Source organism: Erythrolamprus reginae, chromosome 1 (assembly GCF_031021105.1).
Source record: "Erythrolamprus reginae isolate rEryReg1 chromosome 1, rEryReg1.hap1, whole genome shotgun sequence".
In the NCBI taxonomy this organism is placed as follows: domain Eukaryota; kingdom Metazoa; phylum Chordata; class Lepidosauria; order Squamata; family Dipsadidae; genus Erythrolamprus; species Erythrolamprus reginae.
This window is the reverse complement of record NC_091950.1, coordinates 394,602,273-394,624,912: the sequence shown is the minus strand read 5'-3', so window position 1 is coordinate 394,624,912 and position 22,640 is coordinate 394,602,273. Positions and strand designations below refer to the sequence as shown.

General features: G+C 39.9%; 1 protein-coding gene across 1 annotated transcript; it reads right to left on the bottom strand.

Annotated features, from left to right (window-relative positions):
- Positions 1–127: 127 nt before the first annotated feature.
- LOC139157825 (low density lipoprotein receptor adapter protein 1-like) lies at positions 128–20,452 on the bottom strand. Its single transcript, XM_070735000.1, has 8 exons — positions 19,823–20,452; positions 15,237–15,379; positions 8,070–8,182; positions 5,249–5,363; positions 4,048–4,120; positions 3,203–3,312; positions 2,242–2,285; positions 128–753 (listed from the first exon to the last, which is right to left on the bottom strand). The coding sequence occupies exons 1-8, from the start codon at positions 19,917–19,919 to the stop codon at positions 570–572; spliced, it is 879 nt and encodes a 292-aa protein (XP_070591101.1). The 5' UTR covers positions 19,920–20,452; the 3' UTR covers positions 128–569.
- Positions 20,453–22,640: the final 2,188 nt, after the last annotated feature.

Below are 22,640 nucleotides of genomic sequence, written 5' to 3'. Positions count from 1 at the left end.
AGCAAACTTTGTGACATGGAATATTATGCAGGAATTGATTTCCGGGGGACAGCCTTCCCAACACCTCCCTCTCCCTTGTTCATCAATCAAAGATGAAGCAATTGAAAGGAAAAAAATTGCCCCCAAATACAATTGTAGAAATATTTATTTACCTTTAAAAATGACATTAAAAATTAAATCTTTTGCTACAAAGCTGTGGTTTGGCAGTGATGAGTAATTTGGGGCAAGGGGTCACCCTCCCAAGTGAAACAGAAGCCAGAACCTTTCTACATCCACAAGGCTCCCCACCCCAATTCAACGAGGCAAGAAATGAATTACAAATCTGATTGCTTTTGCTACATAGCACCTACCTCTGAATTCAGGGCAATGCCCTAGTATAAAAAGTGTATCTATTGCCTTTATCAAGCACGGGAGTTCTGACATCCTTGTAGAATAGAGGGTTTTGAGTACCACCAATGAAGTCCCTGGAGAACTTTGGGCCCCTTGATGCTTTTAGGAGGTATTGACTTTAGTTCTGAACAATACAAAGTCATTCAAGGCAAGGGGCTCTGTGGCTGCAGAGAAGGGAATCAGCCATGTTCTTTATGCATTGCAGATAACGAAATGGTGCTGGAGATGAATAGTGATGGCAGCAACAGGTGATTTAGAACAGTGTCCCCGGAGGCAGGCAATTGCTGGGAGGACTGCATCCCCAGGCTGCCACTGAGTGGAACTGTGTGTCTGGGGAGCTCCCAAAGGTAAGGCTCCCTGAATCTGAAATACAAAGTTAGCAGTAAAACGACTGAGGGGAATGATGCCCTCTTCAGGCTACGGCACACAGTGAGTAATATAAGGAAGAACAAATTTCAGAAAAAAGTGATTAGAGCTCTCTCACTAAAGTCAAGGAAGGCCAATCACAGACATCATGGACATGACAAAACATAAAATGTCAGCAGGTTTCCATACTCCCAATTGGGTCATTCTTTGTCAAGTGGACCAGGTGTCCCCACTCGACCACCTTCAATTTCAATGAAACTTTGCACATGTATTCCTTATGGTAAAAAACTGAGGTGTGCAAATTTTTAACCTAAAATTTTGCAAACTTCAGTTTTATACCATAAGAAATATATGTGCAAAGTTTAACCTAAAATTTTGCACACCTCAATTTTATACCATAAAGAATATACAGTGATACATCGTCATACAAACTTTTTGAGATACAAACTCGGGGTTCAAGATTTTTTTGCCTCTTACAAACTATTTTCACCTAACAAACCCACCGCCGCTGCTGGGATGCCCCGCCTCCGTACTTCCGTTGTCAGCGAAGCACCTGTTTTTGCGCTGCTGGGATTTCCCTGAGGCTCCCCTCCATGGGAAACCCCACCTCCAGACTTCCCTGTTTTTGTGATGCTGCAGGGGAATCCCAGCAACGCAAAAACGGACGCTTCGCTTGCAACAGAAATCCAGAGGTGGGGTTTCCCAGCGAGGGGAGCCTCAGTGAAATCACAGCATCGCAAAAACACAAAGGTCTGGAGGTTGGGTTTCGAGGACTTCGGTGTTTTTGCGATGCTGCAATTTCACTGATGCTCCCTTCGCTGGGAAACCCCACCTCCGGACTTCCATTGCCAGCAAAGTACTCGTTTTTGCAATGCTGAGATTCCCCTGCTGGGATTCCCCTGCAGCATCGCAAAAACACCGAAGTCCGGAGGAGGGGTTTCCCATGGAGGGGAGCCTCAGGGAAATCCCAGCAGCACAAAAACGGGCACTTCGGCTGGCAAAAAGGGTGAATTTTGGCCTTGCACACATTAATCGCTTTTCCATTGATTCCTATGGAAAACATTGTTTCGTCTTACAAACTTTTCACCTTAAGAACCTTGTCCCAGAATCAATTAAGTTTATAAGGCAAAGTTATCACTGTACTGTATATGCAAAGTTTCATTGAAATTGAAGGTGGTCGAGTGGGGAACATTCTGAAAATTGGTCCACTTGACAAAGAATGACCGAATTATTACAGAAGGCAAACCTGGGAATGTGGTGACAGCAAAGTTAGACGGAGAGATTATTACCTGTGGTGGGGCATCCCCCCTCCTCCATGCAGCTTTGAAGTGGGAAACGAAGACATGTTAGGTCTAACCAACTCCTATCCACCCAGGCTACTTAGTATTGCAGCCACAGGGGATTCCAGGCACGCATTTCCCAACCATGAGAGATCCTGGGCTCTGGACCCCCAGCCTGCCCCTGATGTGGGCTTCCAATGCCTACCTAGAGAAGGCTTCGTTAAGATCTCCTTCCTCCTCATCTTCATCCTAGAGGAAGAGATTATTATGAAACTTGGGCTCTTCAATTCCCCCTATAAAGTAAGTATTGTTTATTTATTGATTTATTAGATTTGTATGCTGCGCGTCTCCGAGGACTCGGAACGGCTCACAACATATCAAAGAAAATATAACAATACATCTGGATTTATTTATTTATTTATTGGATTTGTATGCCGCCCCTCTCCAGAGACTCGGGGCAGCTAACAGCAACATGAAACAGCATATAACAATAATCCAATACTAAAAACAGTTAAAACCCATTATTATAAAAAACCAGACATACCATGCATAAAATTGTAAAGGCCTAGGGGGAAAGAGTATCTCAATTCCCCCATGCCTGGCGGCAGAGGTGGGTTTTAAGCAGCTTATGAAAGGCAAGGAGGGTGGGGGCAATTCTGATCTCTGGGGGGAGTTGGTTCCAGAGGGCCGGGGCCGCCACAGAGAAGGCTCTTCCCCTGGGTCCCGCCAAGCGACATTGTTTAGTTGACGGGACCTGGAGAAGACCCACTCTGTGGGACCTAACTGGTCGCTGGGATTCGTGCAGCAGAAGGCGGTCCCTGAGATAATCTGGTCCGGTGCCATAAAGGGCTTTATAGGTCATAACCAACACTTTGAATTGTGACCGGAAACTGATCAGCAGCCAATGCAGACTGCGGATTCAATTAATATAATTAAAAAACCTAAAAGTTCTAATATAATTAAAAAACATTCATTACCATTCACTCCATGAAATACTCATTGGTCAGGGGAGAAGATCTAATGACCCCAGGCCTGGCCCAAGTATGACTATGGATCCTTTCCTCTGATGTGCTCACCTGACTCTAAAACGGGGAACTTTTCTTGGCCGTCGTAGCCAACACACTGCATGCGAAATAAGGGGGAAATGAGCGAAGGACATACAATACCTCAAAGTCTGTTTTGAATGGGGGGCTGCCCAGAGGTGTCCTGACTGGCTGACAAGTGGTTTCTATGGGGCACGTTGGCCTTGGAAGGTGCTTTTCTTCCTCCCTGGAACCTGGGGAGAAAAGAAACCCTGCAACTGATTTTCATTTCCAACATAATAATACTGAAAGTTTGTTTATTTATTTATTAGATGTCTATGCCGCCCCTTCTCATGAGACTCAGGGAGGCTCACATCAAGCAAATACAAAACGTACAAGAAATCTAATATTAAAATAATCTAGAAAATTCAATACTAAAAACATATAAAAATCTCACTTAATTTATATTCTAAAGCTCCAATATATTTAAAGAACCAACCATCCACAGTCATCTTATCATATTCAGTCCTAGGCTGGGGTAGATGCTAAAATTTCAGTGGCCCCAGGCTTGTCGGCAAAAGGGTGTTTTTAAGGCCTTGCGAAAAGCCAAGAGGATGGGGGTGATACAAATCTCTGGAGGGAGTTGATTCCAAAGGGCTGGGGCCACCACAAAGAAGGCTCTTCCTGTAGGTCCCGCCAGACGGCATTGTCTAGCCGACAGGACCTGGAGAAGGCCAACTCTGTGGGACATGACCGGCCACCAGGATACATGAGGCATAAGTTCCTTTGGGGATGTGAAGAGTCCCCCTCCTCTCAACACTATCCATCCTTTGGCTAGTCAACTAAGCTTCAAAGGCTAGCCAGATTTTACTCCTGCATCTCACTTCCCTCTGCACTGGAGAAAGGCAAGGGGTTCAGTTAAAATGGGTGAGCGTGCGGGGGCAGAGTTGACAATTATAACTACAGAAGTGTGCATCTATCCATCATACCTGCCTGTGTAGCTTGCCAGAGATCCAAGGCCACTTGGAAGGCCTGTGCCACAGTGAGAGTCACTGCCTGGGCCTACAAAGTGAGATGAGGAAAGCATGACAAGAGAAAATACACACAGGAAGAGCAGGTCAAGCAGAAACCCACATGAAAATGTTCCTGTGTTTCTAAGGGGGTGCCATCTGAGGTTGGTTGGGGGAAAGATCAGAAGCAACATGAGAAAATATTATTTTACTGAAAGAGTAGTAGATGCTTGGAACAAACTTCCAGCAGACATGGTTGGTAAATCCACAGTAACTGAATTTAAACATGCCTGGGATAAACATTCACTGCTCAAAAAAATAAAGGGAACACTTAAAACAACACAATGTAACTCCAAGTAAATCAAACTTCTGTGAAATCAAACTGTCTACCTAGGAAGCAACACTGATTGACCATCAATTTCACATGCTGTTGTGCACATTCAACTTTGTACATAACAAAGTATTCAATGAGAATATTTCATTCATTCATATCTAGGGTGTGTTATTTGACTGTTCCCTTTATTTTTTTGAGCAGAGTATGTTTTTATTGTATGGTAAAGGGGGGAAAAAATTAACACCCCTCCGCCCCCCAAAAAAGATTACTTTAAAGGCAAAAATATCTAGGAACTCTTGCCTCAAAAGGGAAAATAGAACCTACTCATCCAATAGGGCACTTGTCTCATCTGGGTTCTCCTTGCACTTGGCGGGTGCTTAACTTACATGCATGGAGTTGGAGGGGGCACATCTATTTTTCCCCATTGTTTGAGAATGACATTTCCTCCTGTTTAATTGCTCACTTCAGGGAGGGGATGGCACTGATTTTTATCAGGTCCGGGTCCGCCTGGCTATGTTAGAAAAAACTACAAGCTGGCAGAGATGATCTTTCTGGAGCAGGTGAGCCTGGGAGCAGGGATCGTTTATTTTGTGTTATTTGAGTGCTCCCTTTATTTTTTTTGAGCAGTATATATCCATCGTAAGATTAAATACAGGAAATAGTATAAAGGCAGACTAGATGGACCACGAGGTCTTTTTCTGCCGTCAGTCTGCTATGTTTCTATGAAAATTCCCCTCTCCTGAGGCTACAGGCAGCCAGGGCTGTCTTAAGGCAAACCCACAGAATTCGGATGAGCACGATGAACACAAATGCCCCTCCCTCCCCACTGAAGTCACAGGAACTCACGATCTTCTTTTTAGGGGATAGAAAAGCATGGCATTCGAGGGCACCGCTTTGAGGGTTCTGTGCCACGTAGGCAAAGACTTTGTTTTGCAGTTTGTCTGTGGTACAATAGGAAATCCTGCAAAAGAAAAAGAAAAAAAGCTTGTTTTTTAAGAGCCTGCCCAAAAAGGGTAGAAGCAGTCTATGGCTAAATCAGGAAAGGGCTCAGAGTAAGAGCCAATGAAGGCACAATTCAGAATGTTTGTTTGTTTATTAATTAGAGTTGAAAGGGACCTTGCAGGTCATCAAGTCCAACCCCCTGCTCAAGCAGGAAACCCTACACCTCCCCAGCCAGAGGGTAGTCCAATCTTCTCTTGGATATGTCACACTACACTACTAGAGCCTACAAAACTTTTGCCAGACCCATCCTAGACTATTGCTCATCTGTCTGGAACCCATCCCACATCTCAGACATCAATACCCTTGAAAATGTCCAAAGATATTTCACCAGAAGAGCCCTTCACTCCTCCACTCGAAACAGAATACCCTACGAAAATAGACTAACAATCCTGGGCCTAGAAAGCCTAGAACTACGGCGCCTAAAACACGATTTGAGTATTGCCCACAAGATCATATGCTGCAACATCCTACCGGTCAATGACTACTTCAGCTTCAACCACAACAACACAAGAGCACGCAACAGATTCAAACTTAATACGAACCGCTCCAAACTTGACTGTAAAAAATATGATTTCAACAATCGAGTTATCGAAGCGTGGAACTCATTACCGTGCTCAATAGTGTCAACCCCTAACCCCCAACATTTCTCCCTTAGACTCTCCACGATTGACCTCTCCAGGTTCCTAAGAGGCCAGTAAGGGGCGTACATAAGTGCACTGGTGTGCCTTTCGTCCCCTGTCCAATTGTCTTTCCTTTCTCTCACTTATCATATATATTTTCTTTCTTTCATATATCCTCTCCTCTAAGTTCACTTTTACGCTTATATATATTACTACATGTCTATTTTTCTTCCTATGTATTTGTGTATTGGACAAATGAATAAATAAAATTAAAAATAAAATAAGAGTTGGGGCGTTCACAACCTCCGCTGGCAGGCCGTTCCATTGGTTGATCGCTCTGACCATTATTTCCAGGTTGAATCTCTCCTTGCTCAGCTTCCATCTGTTATTCCTCGTCTGGCCCTCTGGTGCCCTGGAAAATAGAGTGACCCCCTCCTCTCCGTGGCAACCCCTTAAGAACCTGTAGACTGCTACCACGTCCCCCCTGGCCCTTCTTTTCACTAGACTATCCATAGGAAGAAAGAAACATATGGATAATTTGCCTGTTAGGCAAGAGCAAAAGTAGGCTTCTACAACTGACATGAGGCCCAATGGCTTGTTGCAAGAGTGTTTGTAAACATTTGGGAGGGGGGATTTGTGGCTTTTTAGAAAATATGTTAAAATAGTTAACATTCTGAACCTGTCACGTTTAGCTGCGGTAGAGGTTAATACCGTGGAAGAGGGTTTCTTAGATTTTAAAAATCATTTGATAGAATGATAGTCTGTTTTTCAGCCCTCGCTTGACCCACTTCTCACAGCGCATCTCCTGCTATGCCATTTCAACATCAAATACAGCCCTCAGCATTAAAAAAAGTAGGTCAGTTCTTGCAACAGCAAAGGATTCCTAGCATAAACGAGCAACGTAAGTTGAAATGCAGAAAGCCCATGAAAAAAATGTAAAGGGAAAGAATTTCCAAGTATGCAGATATAAAAAGTGCTATTTCCTAAATTAGCAATAAGAAAGGTGGTAAGTCCAGCCACTAAGCTCCTCTGCATAGAAATGCATTTTTAATAGAAAGGATAAGTGTCTGGGAAGGCGCAGGAGAGCTTCCAAATTACCCCCAATTTAATTCTTATACGGTACAACATTCCACGATTCATGTAGCTTCTGCACGCCCTTTAGCCAATCACGAATTTTATTTATTTATTTTATTTATTTTATTTATTTTATTTATTTTATTTATTTTATTTATTTTATTTATTTTATTTATTTTATTTATTTTATTTATTTTACAGTATTTATTTTATTTATTATTTTATTTATTTTATTTATTATTTTATTTATTTTATTTATTTTATTTATTTTATTTATTTTATTTATTTTATTTATTTTATTTTATTTATTTTATTTATTTTATTTTATTTATTTTATTTATTTTATTTATTTTATTTATTTTATTTATTTTATTTATTTTATTTATTTTATTTATTTTATTTATTTTACAGTATTTATTTTATTTATTTTACAGTATTTATTTTATTTATTATTTTATTTATTTTATTTATTTTATTTATTTTATTTATTTTAATTTAATTTTATTTTAATTTTAATTTTAATTATTTATTTAGTCCAATACACAATACACAATGAAGGTTATAGAGGTTATACTCGAGTAAAATATGTTAGAGAAAGAATAGAAGTGAAAATTTAAGAAAAGAATATATCAATTAGAGAATTGAAGGATATTATGAGAGTGGTGTAAGAAGTTTAGAATAGAAGAATAGTAGATATGATATGTGAGATATAGGAGAGGCAATAGGACAGGGGACGGGAGGCACGCTAGTGCACTTATGCACACCCCTTACTGACCTCTTAGGAATCTGGAGAGGTCAACTGTGGATAGTCTAAGGGTAAAATGTTGTGGGTTAGGGGAAGATACTACAGAGTCTGGTAATGAGTTCCATGCTTCGACAATTCGATTACAATTAGAACAAATGAGCCATTTAGTCGTCTCTCTATCGGCAGTGTTCTACCAGGAATTCAGTCTGCCTGCATGAACCCATACCTGTAAATGGAGATGGTTTCAATTGTTTCCTTAGTCTCAGCATCTTGCAAAGAGAGGCCCCTGGGTGACACAGTCAGAATCATCTTCTGGAACTTCTTAGGTCCCACCCGAGCCTAAGGAAAAGAAGTGGATTAAGAAACAAATATGGATGTGAATATAGAAATATCTCGTTCTGGGTCAAATCCAGAATCCATATCGAGCAAACTGTTATGAACTAAAACCCATGTCCAGATTTGGATTATATTTACAGCTAGTCCTTGACTTACAACTGATTTTTAGTAACCATTTGAAGTTGCAATGGACCCTGAAAAAAGAAACTTATGACCCAGATTTGAAGTTCTGATGTTCACCCACCACTAAACAGTCAAATGACTACATTTTGGATGTTCTGCAAGCAGCCTGCATTCACAATTCATTTTCCATATTCTTCAGCTACATGATCACAATTTATGTTTCCAGCAGAAAGTGCTCTATAGTGAACAATGTATTCACTTAACGGCCACTTTGTTTGCTTAACAACAATTACATTCGCTTAACAAGCACCCCACCCCCCAAAAAACATAAAATAGGGCGCAATCATGCAGTGACCCACTTTACCATTATCACAATTTAATTACAGGCTCAATTATTTATTTATAAAAAGCATTGGCTGCCCACCTTACCACAAGATAACTCTGGGCAGCTTACAGACATAGAAATATATCTACACTAAATCAAGAGTAAATTCAATTATGATTGTAAGTCGAGGACCTCCGGTATTTACCGCTACCCTTAAAATTCTGTTCCTACATTATATTTATTTTATTTTTATTTATTACTTGGATTTGTATGCCGCCCCTCTCCGAAGACTCGGGGCGGCTCACAACATGTAGAAACAAATCATAAGTAATCAAACAATTTAAAATTTTAAAGATTTAAAAAACCCCATATACTAACAGACACACACACAAGCATACCATATATAAATTAAACGTGCCCAGGGGGAGATGTTTCAATTCCCCCATGCCTGACGGCAAAGGTGGGTTTTAAGAAGTTTACGGAAGGCAGGAAGAGTAGGGGCAGTTCTAATCTCCGGGGGGAGTTGGTTCCAGAGGGCCGGTGCCGCCACAGAGAAGGCTCTTCCCCTGGGGCCCGCCAACCGACATTGCTTAGTTGACGGGACCCGGAGAAGGCCCACTCTGTGGGACCTAATTGGTCGCTGGGATTCATGCGGCAGGAGGCGGTCTCGGAGATATTCTGGTCCAGTGCCATGAAGGGCTTTATTTTTATTTTTTTAAACAATATTTTTTATTAATTTTCTTTAAAATAACACACAGACTTACAAACATTTAACATACAGTATAGGGATGTATCATCCCTGCTTTTCTCAAAAGTATAAATGCAGATACAGAAAAAGGAATACATGATTAAATACTTAATTCAATGCTACTAATACATAAAATATCTAATAAAAAAAATAATATCCTAAAAGAAAATTTCTAACTAGTTTCAAGTCAAAAAATCTTAAAAAAAAAAAAAAAGAAACTTTCTATTCTATCTATCTAAACTAAATCTAATATAAGTCTCAATAAGAAAAAATTATCTAAAGTACTCTTCTTTCTTTATTTTTTATTCTTATCTATCCATTCATAAACATTGTTCCATGTTTCATAAAATTTGGTTTCTTCCTGATCATTCAAGCGTCTTGTCATCATGTCCATTTCCGCGCAGTCTAATATTTTTGCAATGACACCCTCTTCTTTGGGGATATCTTCCCCTTTCCAATTTTGCGCGTAGATGATCCTTGCCGCAGTAAAAATATGTATAATCAAATACAGAATTTCTTTTTTGTAATTTTGGTTAGTAATTCCTAGCAAACAGAACTCCGGGGTGAAATCTATTTTCTGCTTTGTAATCTCTTTTGTCATTTTCTCTATCATTTTCCAATACATTTTAGCTTTATTACATGTCCACCATTGGTGGTAGTAGGATCCTATTTCTTTTTTACATTTCCAACATAGAGGTGATGTCTTTGGGAACATTTTTGCTATTCTACTTGGTGGGAGATGCCATCTATAGAACATTTTAATTTGGTTCTCTTTCAAAGAAACTGACTTTGTCATCCTCCAATTACACATCCAAACTTTCTCCCATGTATCTAAATCAATTTCTTTACCTATGTTTCGACACCAGTGTATCATACTATCTTTTAATGTTAACTCAATATTCTTGTGAGTAATCAAATATTTATATATTTTACCAATTACCTTATTTTGATTTTTGGTGATTAAATCGCTTAAATTTTTTTTACTTTTATTAAATATGTAAAGTATACTATCTTTCTGATATCTGGATCTAATCTGTGCGTAATGCCACCAATCAATTTGTATCCCTTCATCTTGTAATTTAATTCTAGTTTTTAATTTCATTTGGTTATCTAGCAAATCTTTGTATCTTATATTTCTTGTCTCATTAATAGAATTTGGGTGAATTATTGCATCCAAAGGGGTAACCCAATCCGGGATTGTTAAAAAGTGGTTTTTCTTTATATCTTTCCAAACGTCAAATAAGTATTTTCTCAACGTATGTCTTTTAAAATAAGAATGATTTTTATCTTTATCATACCAAACAAATGCATGCCAGCCAAGCATAAGTTCATATCCTTCTAATTTTAATGTTCTCATATCCTCTAGAGTTATCCAATTTTTAATCCATGTTAAAGCGGCTGCCTGATAGTATAATTTCCAGTTTGGGAGGGCAAACCCCCCCCCCCTCTTTTATATCTTCTAACATATTTATCTTGATTCTTGCTTTTTTTCCTTGCCATAAAAATTTTTTAACCATATTTGTTAAATTTTTTAAAAAATTGGCCCCTGGATTAATTGGAATCGTTTGAAATAGAAATAATACCTTAGGCAAAATATTCATCTTAATCGTGGCAATTCTTCCCAAAAAAGATATTTTTAAATTATTCCAGATCTCTAAATCCTTTTTGATTTCGTTAATTAGTTTTGTGTAATTATCATTTTTTAATGTTATTGTTTTAGCTGTTAGCCATATTCCCAAGTACTTTACTTTTTTAACTATTTGCATTCCAGTAATACATTCTAAATTACTTTCTTGTATTTTACTCATATTTTTGGTTATAATTTTTGTTTTATTTTTATTTATTTTCAGACCTGCTACCTTACCATATTGTTCTATTGTTTGGATTAATCTTGGTGCTGTAACTAACGGATCTTCCATTATAAAGGTCAAATCATCTGCAAAAGCCTGGACTTTATATGTCTCTTTTCTAACTGTTAAGCCCTTTATCTTTGAGTCTGCTCTTATTTTTATTAAAAGCGTTTCTAAGGTCATAATGAAGAGAAGAGGCGAAATGGGGCATCCTTGCCGAACTCCTTTATTTATTTTAAACACTTCTAATTGTTCATTATTTAGTATAATTTTTGTCGTTTGTTCTGAATAAATAGCATCTATTAAATTAACGAATTTGGGGCCAAATCTCATTTTATTTAATTGCATCTTAATAAATGTCCAATTCACGTTATCAAAAGCTTTTTGAGCATCTAGGAACATTAAAGATAATGTTTTATCTGAGTATTGCTCATAGTACTCTAATACATTGATAATTGTTCTAAGATTATTTTTGATTTGTCTACCTGGAAGGAAGCCATTTTGGTCTGAATGAATTTTACTATTTATTACAGTTTTCAACCTATCTGCATATCTGCATATATTGCTATAAAAATTTTATAATCTACATTCAATAGGGATATTGATCTATAATTTTTAATTTTTTCTTTTGCTGTATCTGGTTTGTGAATTAAAGTTATCAAAGATTCCGACCATGATTTAGGAATTTTACCCTCTACTCTACATTCGTTAAAAATTTGCAGCATATTATTTCTTAATACTTCATTTTTCTATTTTATACCACTCTGCTGGAATAGCATCCGGCCCCGTGGCTTTGTTATTTTTCTGCTTTTTAATAACTGTAAGGAGTTCTTCCATTGTTATTGGGCTCTCCATCTTTTCTTGTTGCTCTTCTGTTATTTGTGGTAACTCTGACCTCTCTAAATATTTAAATACTACTTCTTCTTCAATATTGTCATCTTTATACAATTCTTTTAAAAAAATTTGAACTATGTTTGCTTTTCCCTCTGGGTCGTGTTTTATTGTTCCATCTTTATCTTCTAAATGTCTAATTAATTTAGATTGCCTCTGTTTTCTCAATTTATATGCTAACCATCTGCCTGGTTTGTTAGCATGCTCAAAGTATTGTTGCTTAGCTCTTTTTATTTTTTCCAATATCTGGTTTTGTTCTTGTAGTCTAATTTTATGTTTAATTAAATTTATTTTTCCCCCAAGTCTTTATTTTTCATATTTTGTTGTGATAGAAACTCTAATTGTTTTAATTCATTTATTAATTGTTCATATTTTCTTTTTCTTTCTTTGTTATATTTTGCTGTATAGGATATTGTTAATCCTCTTATGTATGCTTTAGTCGCATCCCATAAGTTTTGTGGAGTGGTGTCTGTATTTTTATTAATTTCAAAAAATATTTTTAATTCCTTTTCAATCCATTCTTTATATTCTTTCTCTTTCAAAATATTTCTGTTCATTTGCCAATTGTAATTTTTTTAAATATTTCTCATATAAACTATAACTGGGTTATGGTCCGCCCAAGTATTAACATCTATTTCCACCTCTTGTATATACTCTGCTGTTGTTTTGGGAGCCCACACCATATCAATTCTAGTCCAAATTTTGTGGGGATTTGAGTAGAAAGTATATTGCCTTCTATGAGGATGTCTTTCCCTCCAAATATCATTCAATAACAATTCTGCTTTCATTTTTTGAAAAGTGGAGGGCAATAAATTCTTTTTTTTCTTTTTACAACTTTTCTTCTCCCCCGAATGGTCTAATTGTCTATTTGTTATAGCATTAAAGTCTCCAATAATTAACATATTTTCCAAGTTTAACTCTATAATTTTTTGATGTAACTTTTCATAAAATACAGTTTGATCATCATTTGGGGCATATATAGAAACAATAACAAGAGGTTTGGGTTCAATATCAACCTGGACAATCAAAATTCTACCTTCATTATCACTAAATAATTGTTTGGAATTTATAGAGCTCTCAACATACATTGCCACTCCTCTTTTCCTTTGATCTGCTAATGCAGCATACATGTTTCCAATTTTATTATTTAACAATAAGTTCCGATTACTTTTTTTTATATGTACTTCTTGAAGTATCACAATTTGAGCTTTTTGGTTCTTAATTTTGGAAAACATTTGTTTTCTTTTCTTGGGTTCATTAAGTCCATTAACATTTACTGTGACCGGAAACTGATCGGCAGCCAATGCAGACTGCGGAGTGATGGAGAAACATGGGCATACCTAGGTAAGCCCATGACTGCTCTCGCAGCTGCATTTTGCACGATCTGAAGTTTCCGAACACTTTTCAAAGGTAGCCCCATGTAGAGAGCATTACAGTAGTCGAACCTCGAGGTGATGAGGGCATGAGTGACTGTGAGCAATGAGTCCCGGTCCAGATAGGGCCGCAACTGGTGCACCAGGCGAACCTGGGCAAACGCCCCCCTCGCCACAGCTGAGAGATGTTGTTCTAATGTGAGCTGTGGATCGAGGAGGACGCCCAAGTTGCGGACCCTCTCTGAGGGGGTCAATAATTCCCCCCCCAGGGTAATGGACGGACAGATGGAGTTGTCCTTGGGAGGCAAAACCCACAGCCACTCCGTCTTATCCGAGTTGAGCTTGAGTCTGTTGACACCCATCCAGGCCCCAACAGCCTCCAGGCACTGGCACATCACTTCCACCGCTTTGTTGACTGGGCATGGGGTGGAGATGTAAAGCTGGGTATCATCCGCATATTGATGATACCTCACCCCATGTCCTTGGATGATCTCGCCCAGCGGTTTCATGTAGATGTTAAATAGCAGGGGGGAGAGCACCGACCCCTGAGGCACCCCACAAGGGAGAGACCTAGGAGTCGACCTCTGTCCCCCCACTAACACCGACTGCGACCGGCCAGAGAGGTAGGAGGAGAACCACTGAAGAACAGTGCCTCCCACTCCCAACCCCTCCAGCCGGTGCAGAAGGATACCATGGTCGATGGTATCGAAAGCCGCTGAGAGGTCAAGGAGCACCAGGACAGAGGATAAACCCCTGTCCCGGGCCCGCCAGAGATCATCCATCAACGCGACCAAAGCAGTTTCCGTGCTGTAACCGGGCCTGAAACCCGACTACTGGGGACCTAGATAATCGGCTTCTTCCAAGGACCGCTGGAGTTGGAGTGCCACCACATTCTCAACAACCTTCCCCATAAAGGGAAGGTTGGAGACTGGACGGTAGTTATTAAGCACAGCTGGGTCCAGGGAGGGCTTCTTGAGGAGGGGGCGCACAAGCGCTTCTTTATAGAGTGATGGAAAAACTCCCCTCCCCAAGGAAGCGTTGGTAATCTCCTGGGCCCAGCTCCGTGTCACCTCCCTGCTGGCCGAAACCAACCAGGAGGGACACGGATCCAGTAAACAGGTGGCGGAACTCACAGCTCCAATGGCCTTGTCCACTTCATCAGGTGTCACCAGATCAAACTCTTCCCAGACAGGTGGACAAGTACGTGCCCCAGTCACCTCGACTGACTCGTTGTCAGTCGACTCTGTTTTACAATTGGAGTCGAGGTCGGCCCGAATCCGAGCGACTTTATCAGCGAAAAACGTGTTAAAGTCCTCGGCACTACTCTGCAAGGGCTCCCCAACTCCCCCCTGATTAAGAAGGGAGCGGGTCACCCTAAACAGAGCGGCCGGGCGGGATTCCGCTGATGCAATCAAGGCGGCATGGTACGCGCATCTTGCCGCCTTGAGCGCCACTTTGTAAGTCTTAATAAAAGCTCTTACAACTGTTCGATCAGATTCGAATACAGATGTGAATACAGATCTGTTTAACTAAAATAGCTAACATTTTAGCTGAACGCTTATAAAGAATTTAAAACATCAAAACAGAAATCTGCAAAGCTGATAAAACTCCTTCGCAGTTTGAAGAGTCAAGCTTTAATCATCCCACCTCTGAACACTGCTTGCTTATGAAGTCCTGAGACGTAAAAAAAACTTTTGTAATTCTGCCAGCCTGTGTTATAAAAAAAGAGGAGAAAAACATCTTTTACCATGGCAATGATCCGGTGGATGGCAGCTGCTGCCATGTCCTCCCCTTTGGGTTTCTCCACCAATGTCATGCCTAGGTATTTCAGAGAAAAACTCATGCCCTCCAAGAGGGGTTCACGCATGTCAGCCCAGGATTCCGGGAGCTCTGTAAAGCAAGGCAAAAATAATGTAGTCGAGATAGGAAGAAAAAACAATGCTATGCCAACCTCTCAGTAGCAGCAGGTCACGTCTCTACATACAGTGGTACCTCTACCTAAGAATGCCTCTACTTATGAACTTTTCTAGATAAGAATCAGGTGTTCAAGATTTTTTTTGCCTCTTCTCGAGAACCATTTTCCACTTACAAGCCCGAGCCTTCGAAACTGTAACTGGAAAAGGCAGGGAGAAGTTTCTGTGGGGCCTCTCTAGGAATCTCCTTGGAAGAAACTTCATGAACTCAATTTGTAGAGTCTGAAGGACAGAAGGAAAAGGGGGGACATGATCGAAACATTTAAATATGTTAAAGGGTTAAATAAGGTCCAGGAGGGAAGTGTTTTTATTAGGAAAGTGAACACAAGAACAAGGGGACACAATCTGAAGTTAGTTGGGGGAAAGATCAAAAGCAACATGAGAAAATATTATTTTACTGAAAGAGTAGTAGATCCTTGGAACAAACTTCCAGCAGACGTGGTGGATAAATCCACAGTAACTGAATTTAAACACGCCTGGGATAAACATATATCCATCCTAAGATAAAATACAGAAAATAGTATAAGGGCAGACTAGATGGACCATGAGGTCTTTTTCTGCCGTCAGACTTCTATGTTTCTATGTTTCTAAACAGGGCCAGAAAAGGTGCGGAGAAGCCTCCGTGGGGCCTCTCTAGGAATCTCCTGGGAGGAAACAGAGCCAGAAAAGGCAGGGAGAAGCCTCCACGGGGCCTCTCTAGGAATCTCCTGGAAGGAAACAGGGCCACCACCCTCCCTGTGGTTTCCCAATCGCACGCATTATTTGCTTTTACATTGATTCTTATGGGGAAATTGCTTCTTCTTACAAACATTTCTACTTAAGAACCTGGAATGAATTAAGTTCGTAAGTAGAGGTACCACTGTATAAAATACAGAAGCTTTCTCTAGAGACTTCCTGGGTTTTGCAAACTTTTGGGTCCTTCGCTCTTCCTCGTATGTAGATGGAGCTGCAAACAGAAAAACAATTATATATTTCTTTCACAAATTATGACAAGTTGGAACTGAAGCCTTGTGTAGAATCCACCATTTCCCTCAGAGTGATAAAAGTAGTGTTAGGTTGCAAGGTCTAGCTTCCGACCTCATGCACAGACAAAATGGATGAAACTCACATGCTGCTTTTGACATCTGTACATATCCCCCTTGTGAACATCTCATTGGAAATAACTAATAGCTGGACCAAATCAAAAGCATTTTAGGGGCTGTGTTATTATGTTTACACTATTTGTAGGCTCATTTTCTACTGTCTCTCTCACCATGAGGATAGAGGGCAGATGAAGAGGCTCAATCAGGTATAACTACCATCAGTTTTAAAAAGTGGAAAGCATCTAAGAAAAATCTTCCTGCCTTTGATCCTCCCTCCCTCCATCTGTCACACCACTGAGTTTGGTTCAACTCTAAAAAAAATTTGGTGCAAGATTGGCATCAAAAACAGTCTTGATGAAATTTTGTTGGTTTTTTAAATTGTTTCTATTTTTTATTTTTCTCCACCATAGATAGAAACATAGAAGACTGACAGCAGAAAAAGACCTCATGATCCATCTAGTCTGCCCTTATACTATAATACTTTGTATTATAGCTTAGGATGGATCTATATTTATCCCTGGCATGTTTAAATTCAGTTACTATGGATTTACCAACCATGTCTGCTGGAAGTTTGTTCCAAGGATCTACTACTCTTTCAGATCAAATGATTACCTCCATATAATAAACATAATGAAAAAATCACCCCCCAAAAAATATTGTCTGACTTCAATCTAAATCATTGCAATCAATATCTGCCGGTTTGAACTTCCATTTTCTATTCATTCAACCTTCCTTTCCCTTCTTCTTCTCCTTGATGAAATTTTTAAGGATGCCATTTATTCCACTGTTTAGAACAAATATTATGAGTGCCTTTTGGATTTTGAAGTCACAAACATGACAAGATGATAAAGTAGGTTATATTAGTATTAAAATGTTGTATTGTTTAAAAAATGAAAACTATTCTAGATGAGAAGGATTAGTGATCAATTCTGAAATCAAAGCTAGCCAAACTGTGTCTTCTGTTCTGTGCAAAAGCGTCAGTTCATATGTTCGTATACCAAAATGCCCTTGCTGTTAATGACTACTTCACCTTCAACCGCAGCAATACACGAGCATGTAATAGATTCAAACTCAATGTAAACCGCTCCAAACTCAACTACAGAAATACGACTTCAGCAATAGTGATCAATGCCTGGAATGCACTACCTGACTCTGTGGTTTCTTCCCCAGAGCCCAAAAACTTTAACCTTAGATTGTCCACAGTCGACCATTTCCCATTTCTAAGAGGTCTGTAAGGGGGGTGCATAACACATCACTCTGCCTACCATCCCTGTCCTATTGTGCTCTTTTATCGTTACTTTATTTTATTTATTTATTTATTGGATTTGTATGCCGCCCCTCTCCGTAGACTCAGGGCGGCTAACAACAATGATAAAAACAGCATGTAACAATCCAATCCAATACTAAAATAACTAAAAAAAAACCTTATTATAAAAACCAAACATACATACAGACATACCATGCGTAAATTGTAAAGGCCTAGGAGGAAATAATATCTCAGTTCCCCCATGCCTGATGGCAGAGGTGGGTTTTAAGAAGTTTACTAAAGGCGAGGAGGGTGGGGGCAATTCTAATCTCTGGGGGGAGTTGGTTCCAAAGGGCCGGGGCCGCCACAGAGAAGGCTCTTCCCCTGGGTCCCGCCAAACGACATTGTTTAGTTGACGGGACCCGGAGAAGACCCACTCTGTGGGACCTGACTGGTCGCTGGGATTCGTGCAGCAGAAGGCAGTCCCTGATATAATCTGGTCCGGTGCCATGAAGGGCTTTATAGGTCATAACCAACACTTTGAATTGTTTATACACTTTATACTTATGTTTATACAAACTTCTACTATCCTATACATGTTTGAAATTAAATAAATAAATAAATAAATAAATAAAGTTTAACCAACTGTATAAGTACAGATGCCAGTAACCGTGAGAGAGATTACAAATGACTTGAGTTGGAAGGGACTTTGTAGGTCACCCACCCCCCTACCTCAAGCAGGAATCCCTACACTTCTTCAGACATATGGCAGTCCAATTTCCTCTTGAAGATCTCAAATGTCCTCTTTTATCGTTACTTTTTACTTATACAGTGGTACCTCTACTTAAGAACTTAATTCGTTCCGTGACCAGGTTCTTAAGTAGAAAAGTTTATAAGTACAGTAGAAGCAATTTTTCCCATAGGAATCAATGTAAAAGCAAATAATGCGTTCAAATCCATTAGGAAAGAAATAAAAGCTCTGAATTTGGGTGGGAGGAGGAGGATGAAGAGGAAGACAGTTGCTGCCCAGAGAGAAGGGAGTGTTTCTTTTCTCTGGGCGCTGGCAGAGGTTTATTCCCTCTCCAAGTGCCCAGAGAAAGAAAAATGCTGTGTTCGCTCTGGACTGCCAAAGTCTCCTTAAGTGCCATGTAAAGGTTCCTCTGGCAGCCCCGAAAAGCCTGAGATGGCCTGGATTAAAGGGGGAATAGCAGGAAACTGGCCGGGCCTTCGTGCCGCTCTCAAATTTCCAGGGAAATTTTTCCAAGCTTGGGTTCTTAAGTAGAAAATGGCTCTTAAGAAGAGGCAAAAATATCTTGAGCACCCGGTTCTTATCTAGAAAAGTTCTTAAGTAGAGGCGTTCTTAAGTAAAGGTATCTCTGTATTATGTTTATACAAACTACTACTATCCTATACCTGTTAGACAAATAAAATAAAATAAAATAAGTCCTGACAGATAGTGTTGTACAAATCCAGTACAACACTGAGTAGCCCAGCTATCCAGCCCAGGGTACCAGATATTGAATAGGATCTGCCCAGAGAGAAGGGAGCACAGTGTTAGGGAGGAGTCTACCTCGGTTCTTCCATTCAAGTGGCAAAGGGTGGATCTTGTGTGTGTCGGGGGGGGGGGGGGGATTGACCCTCGGTAAGTAAGCCTCCTCCTTCCAATCTCCTTCCCTCGGGGCTGCGGCTCAGCTGGGGAGACTGGAGCGCCACTCATTAATTTCGCGCTCCAGAAAAAAAAAGCAGCGCCGCCTTCTCTCCCCCAACAACTCCAGTCCACACCACGAGGTCCTAGCAACGTCCCCCGCCCTTCCAGTCCCTTGGACATTCGCGTCGCCCGGGGCAGGATCCACGCGCGCGCACGGGCTGAGAGTCCCCGAGGGTTCCCACGGGAAAGGGAACCAAGGAAGCGCGGCCGTGAGGGGGGGGGACGAAGAGCAGCGGCTTCCGTCGCGCGTCCTGCTGTCTCCTAGCAACCGCGGCGCTACACCTCTGCAACGCCCAGCGAAAGGCGCTTTTCTCGCGCGCTCACCTTGTCTGTGGCGACGGAGGCGGGCGACGCCCAAGCGGTGGCGGGCGAGGCTGGGACTCCGGAGCACCGCTCGTCCCGCAGCCCGGAGCGCTTCCATCACTCTAGGAAGAGAGGAGCCCCTCGGGCTGAGGCTTGGACGCTCTACCGGCGGTGGGTGGGACTTCTCGACGTCGATGGCACTCTTGCCTTCGGGGAGAGCCAGCACGCATGCGCCACGATCTGAAACCAGGCGACACAGATACAGTGGTAGTAAAGCACCTGGGGGAGTTGTAGTTGCGTCCCTACACACACACCTTCCATGGAGATCGGAAATACACCAGCACGTAATGGATTCAAATAGAATACGCGAGCACGTAATTGATTCAAACTTAAATGTAAACCGCTCCAAACCTCACTGAAAAAAATACGACTTCAGCAATAGAGTGATTAATCAAATAAATAAATAATGCCTGGAAAGCACTATCTGACTCTCTGGTTTCTTCCCCCAACCCCAAAATATTCAACCTTAGATTGTCCACAGTTGACCTCTCCCCATTTCTAAGAGGTCTGTAAAGGGTGGGCATAAACACACCATTGTGCCTACAGTTTCTGTCCTATTGTCCTTTTTTATCATTACTTTTTACTTATGTTTATTCAAACTACTACTATCCTATACATGTTTGACAATAAAATAAAATAATTAATTAAAAGAAAGAAAGGAAAGAAAGAAAAGAAGGAAGGAAGGAAAGAACTGCATGCGAATGCGAATCTCTAGAATAAATGGCAATTTTGGTGCTGTGATTCGGTAACAGCGAGCAACCCAGAGTAGATGCTTGTATTTCATTCGCAGTCTTGCCCTATGGAATTTAAAAAAGAATGTAAACTCTCAGAATGTATGTTGTTCTTTAACTAATAATGCCATTGTTATAAACAGGTTTGCTGTCACAGAATTGGAACTTGTTTTTTGGGCCACTATTTCTAAAGCAGCTTAACTTTAACTTTCCTCAGTCAGCAGGTGGTTTTTTAGGCCATCAATTCCAACCCCTTGCTTTGGACAGGAATCTTCATTAAAGCATCCTAATGGGTCTAGGAACATCTTGAGTCCATTAACTCCAAATAATTGGTTCCATTATGAAACTTACTATTAGGATATTTTTCCCTCCAACATTTAATCATAATTTGCCTCCCTGCAACTTAAACCCACTTTTCTCTATCTTGTGCTCCAGAATCAGAGATAACAAATCCTGTCTCTGAGCTTTTATATGATGTCCTTTCAAGTATTTGAAGAGTGTTTATTGCATCTCTTCTTAGTCATCTTTTCCCCAAGCTGAACTGTATTCTAATTTTCCTCATTCAATAGTTTCTCATCTCTTGGTTATCTTTGTTTCTCTTTTGAAATGAACCCATTTCAATTTATCTGAATATAGAACTGTACACTGTTTCAAATAGAATCTTATCTAAGTAGAACAGATAGTTGGAGGAAAGGTTCCCTGTGGTCTGAAAATTATATTTTAGAATTTTAGAATTAGAAGGGAACAATCTGAGTTTTGATGGCATTGTTTTCTGTAGTGTGATAAAATTAAAGTTAATATAGACTTCAAGAATCACTATATTAGATAATTAGAAGTCTCATACTGACAATATGGAACAGATATGGATTGTACAAAATACTTTTATAGATTCTCAGCACAAGACACATTCTATACAAAAGAAATGGTTGGTAAAGAAAAATTGTTAACTTATCAAAAGAACAGCAACATGGAGAATATAAGATGAAACCAAAAGAGCAATTTTCTGAGAAAGATTTAGTTTTCAATGGCACACAGTCAATATCCATATTTGAAATCTGAAATGGAAGAAATAAGATTGTATTAAAAATGGGCTAAAAACTAAAAAAGATACATGAACCAACATCTTTAAAGAAATAAAATTCAGAAGGGAAGAAAAAAACAACATTAACCTTTCTAGATATTTTAATCAGCAGAGGAAATGGCAGCAAATTAGAAACATAAGTCTGACTCACATTAGCCAAGTGCTTCATGACCAAAGTAACAACACAACTTCCAAACAGAAGAGTTGTATAAGAACATTATCTGGACAAGCACAAACAGTACATCAGCCAAGAACATCAGAAAAAGAAAACAAATTCCTTATGCAACATCTTCCAACAAAATGGATACTCACAGAACCTTACCCAAAAATGCCTATTTAGCCCATTATAGCACAACCAACAAAAGGAAGATAATATTTGTAGCTGTAGGATGCTAGTATTGATGAGGTTACCAAATTAGGTAACAAAAAGTCTGTAAGAAAAGGACAAAGCTTAGAGAACTTCAAGGACCCATGATCAATGCAAGCTATGGAAAGGATAACGATGACACCATATGTCAAAAATATCTCAAAAAAACAGCTAACAGACCACATTATCACAGCACACAAACCAACTCAAAAGTCTTCAAAAACATCTTAAGTACTAAATCAAAAGGCCAAGTAAAAGAAAAAATTGGACATATTGATAAAATACAGTGTAAAGACTATAACAACTATAATGAGCGGGGGTGGCACAGCAGGTTGACTGTAGATCTGTAGGTCAGCGGTTCAAATCTCATCACCAGCTCAAGGTTGACTCAGCCTTCCATGCTTCCGAGGTGGGTAAAATGAGGACCCGGATTGTGGGGGCAATATGCTGGCTCTGTTAAAAAGTGCTATTGCTAACATGTTGTAAGCTGCCCTGAGTCTAATTGAATAAATAAATAAATAAATAAATAAATAACAACCACATGGTAGGACAAACACACAGAAGATATTGTGTAGTTGTCATCATTAACAAATGCAATAG

Bases quoted from the DNA above. Each gene is read 5' to 3' on its own strand.
- LOC139157825 (XM_070735000.1), bottom strand. From the start codon at position 19,919: ATGGAAGCGCTCCGGGCTGCGGGACGAGCGGTGCTCCGGAGTCCCAGC. The intron at 15,380-19,822 runs GTGAGCGCGCGA...CTTGCTTTACAG, and splicing joins CCTCCGTCGCCACAGACAAG to AGCTCCCGGAATCCTGGGCT. The intron at 4,121-5,248 runs GTGAGTTCCTGT...CTCACTTTGTAG, and splicing joins TATCCCCTAAAAAGAAGATC to GCCCAGGCAGTGACTCTCAC.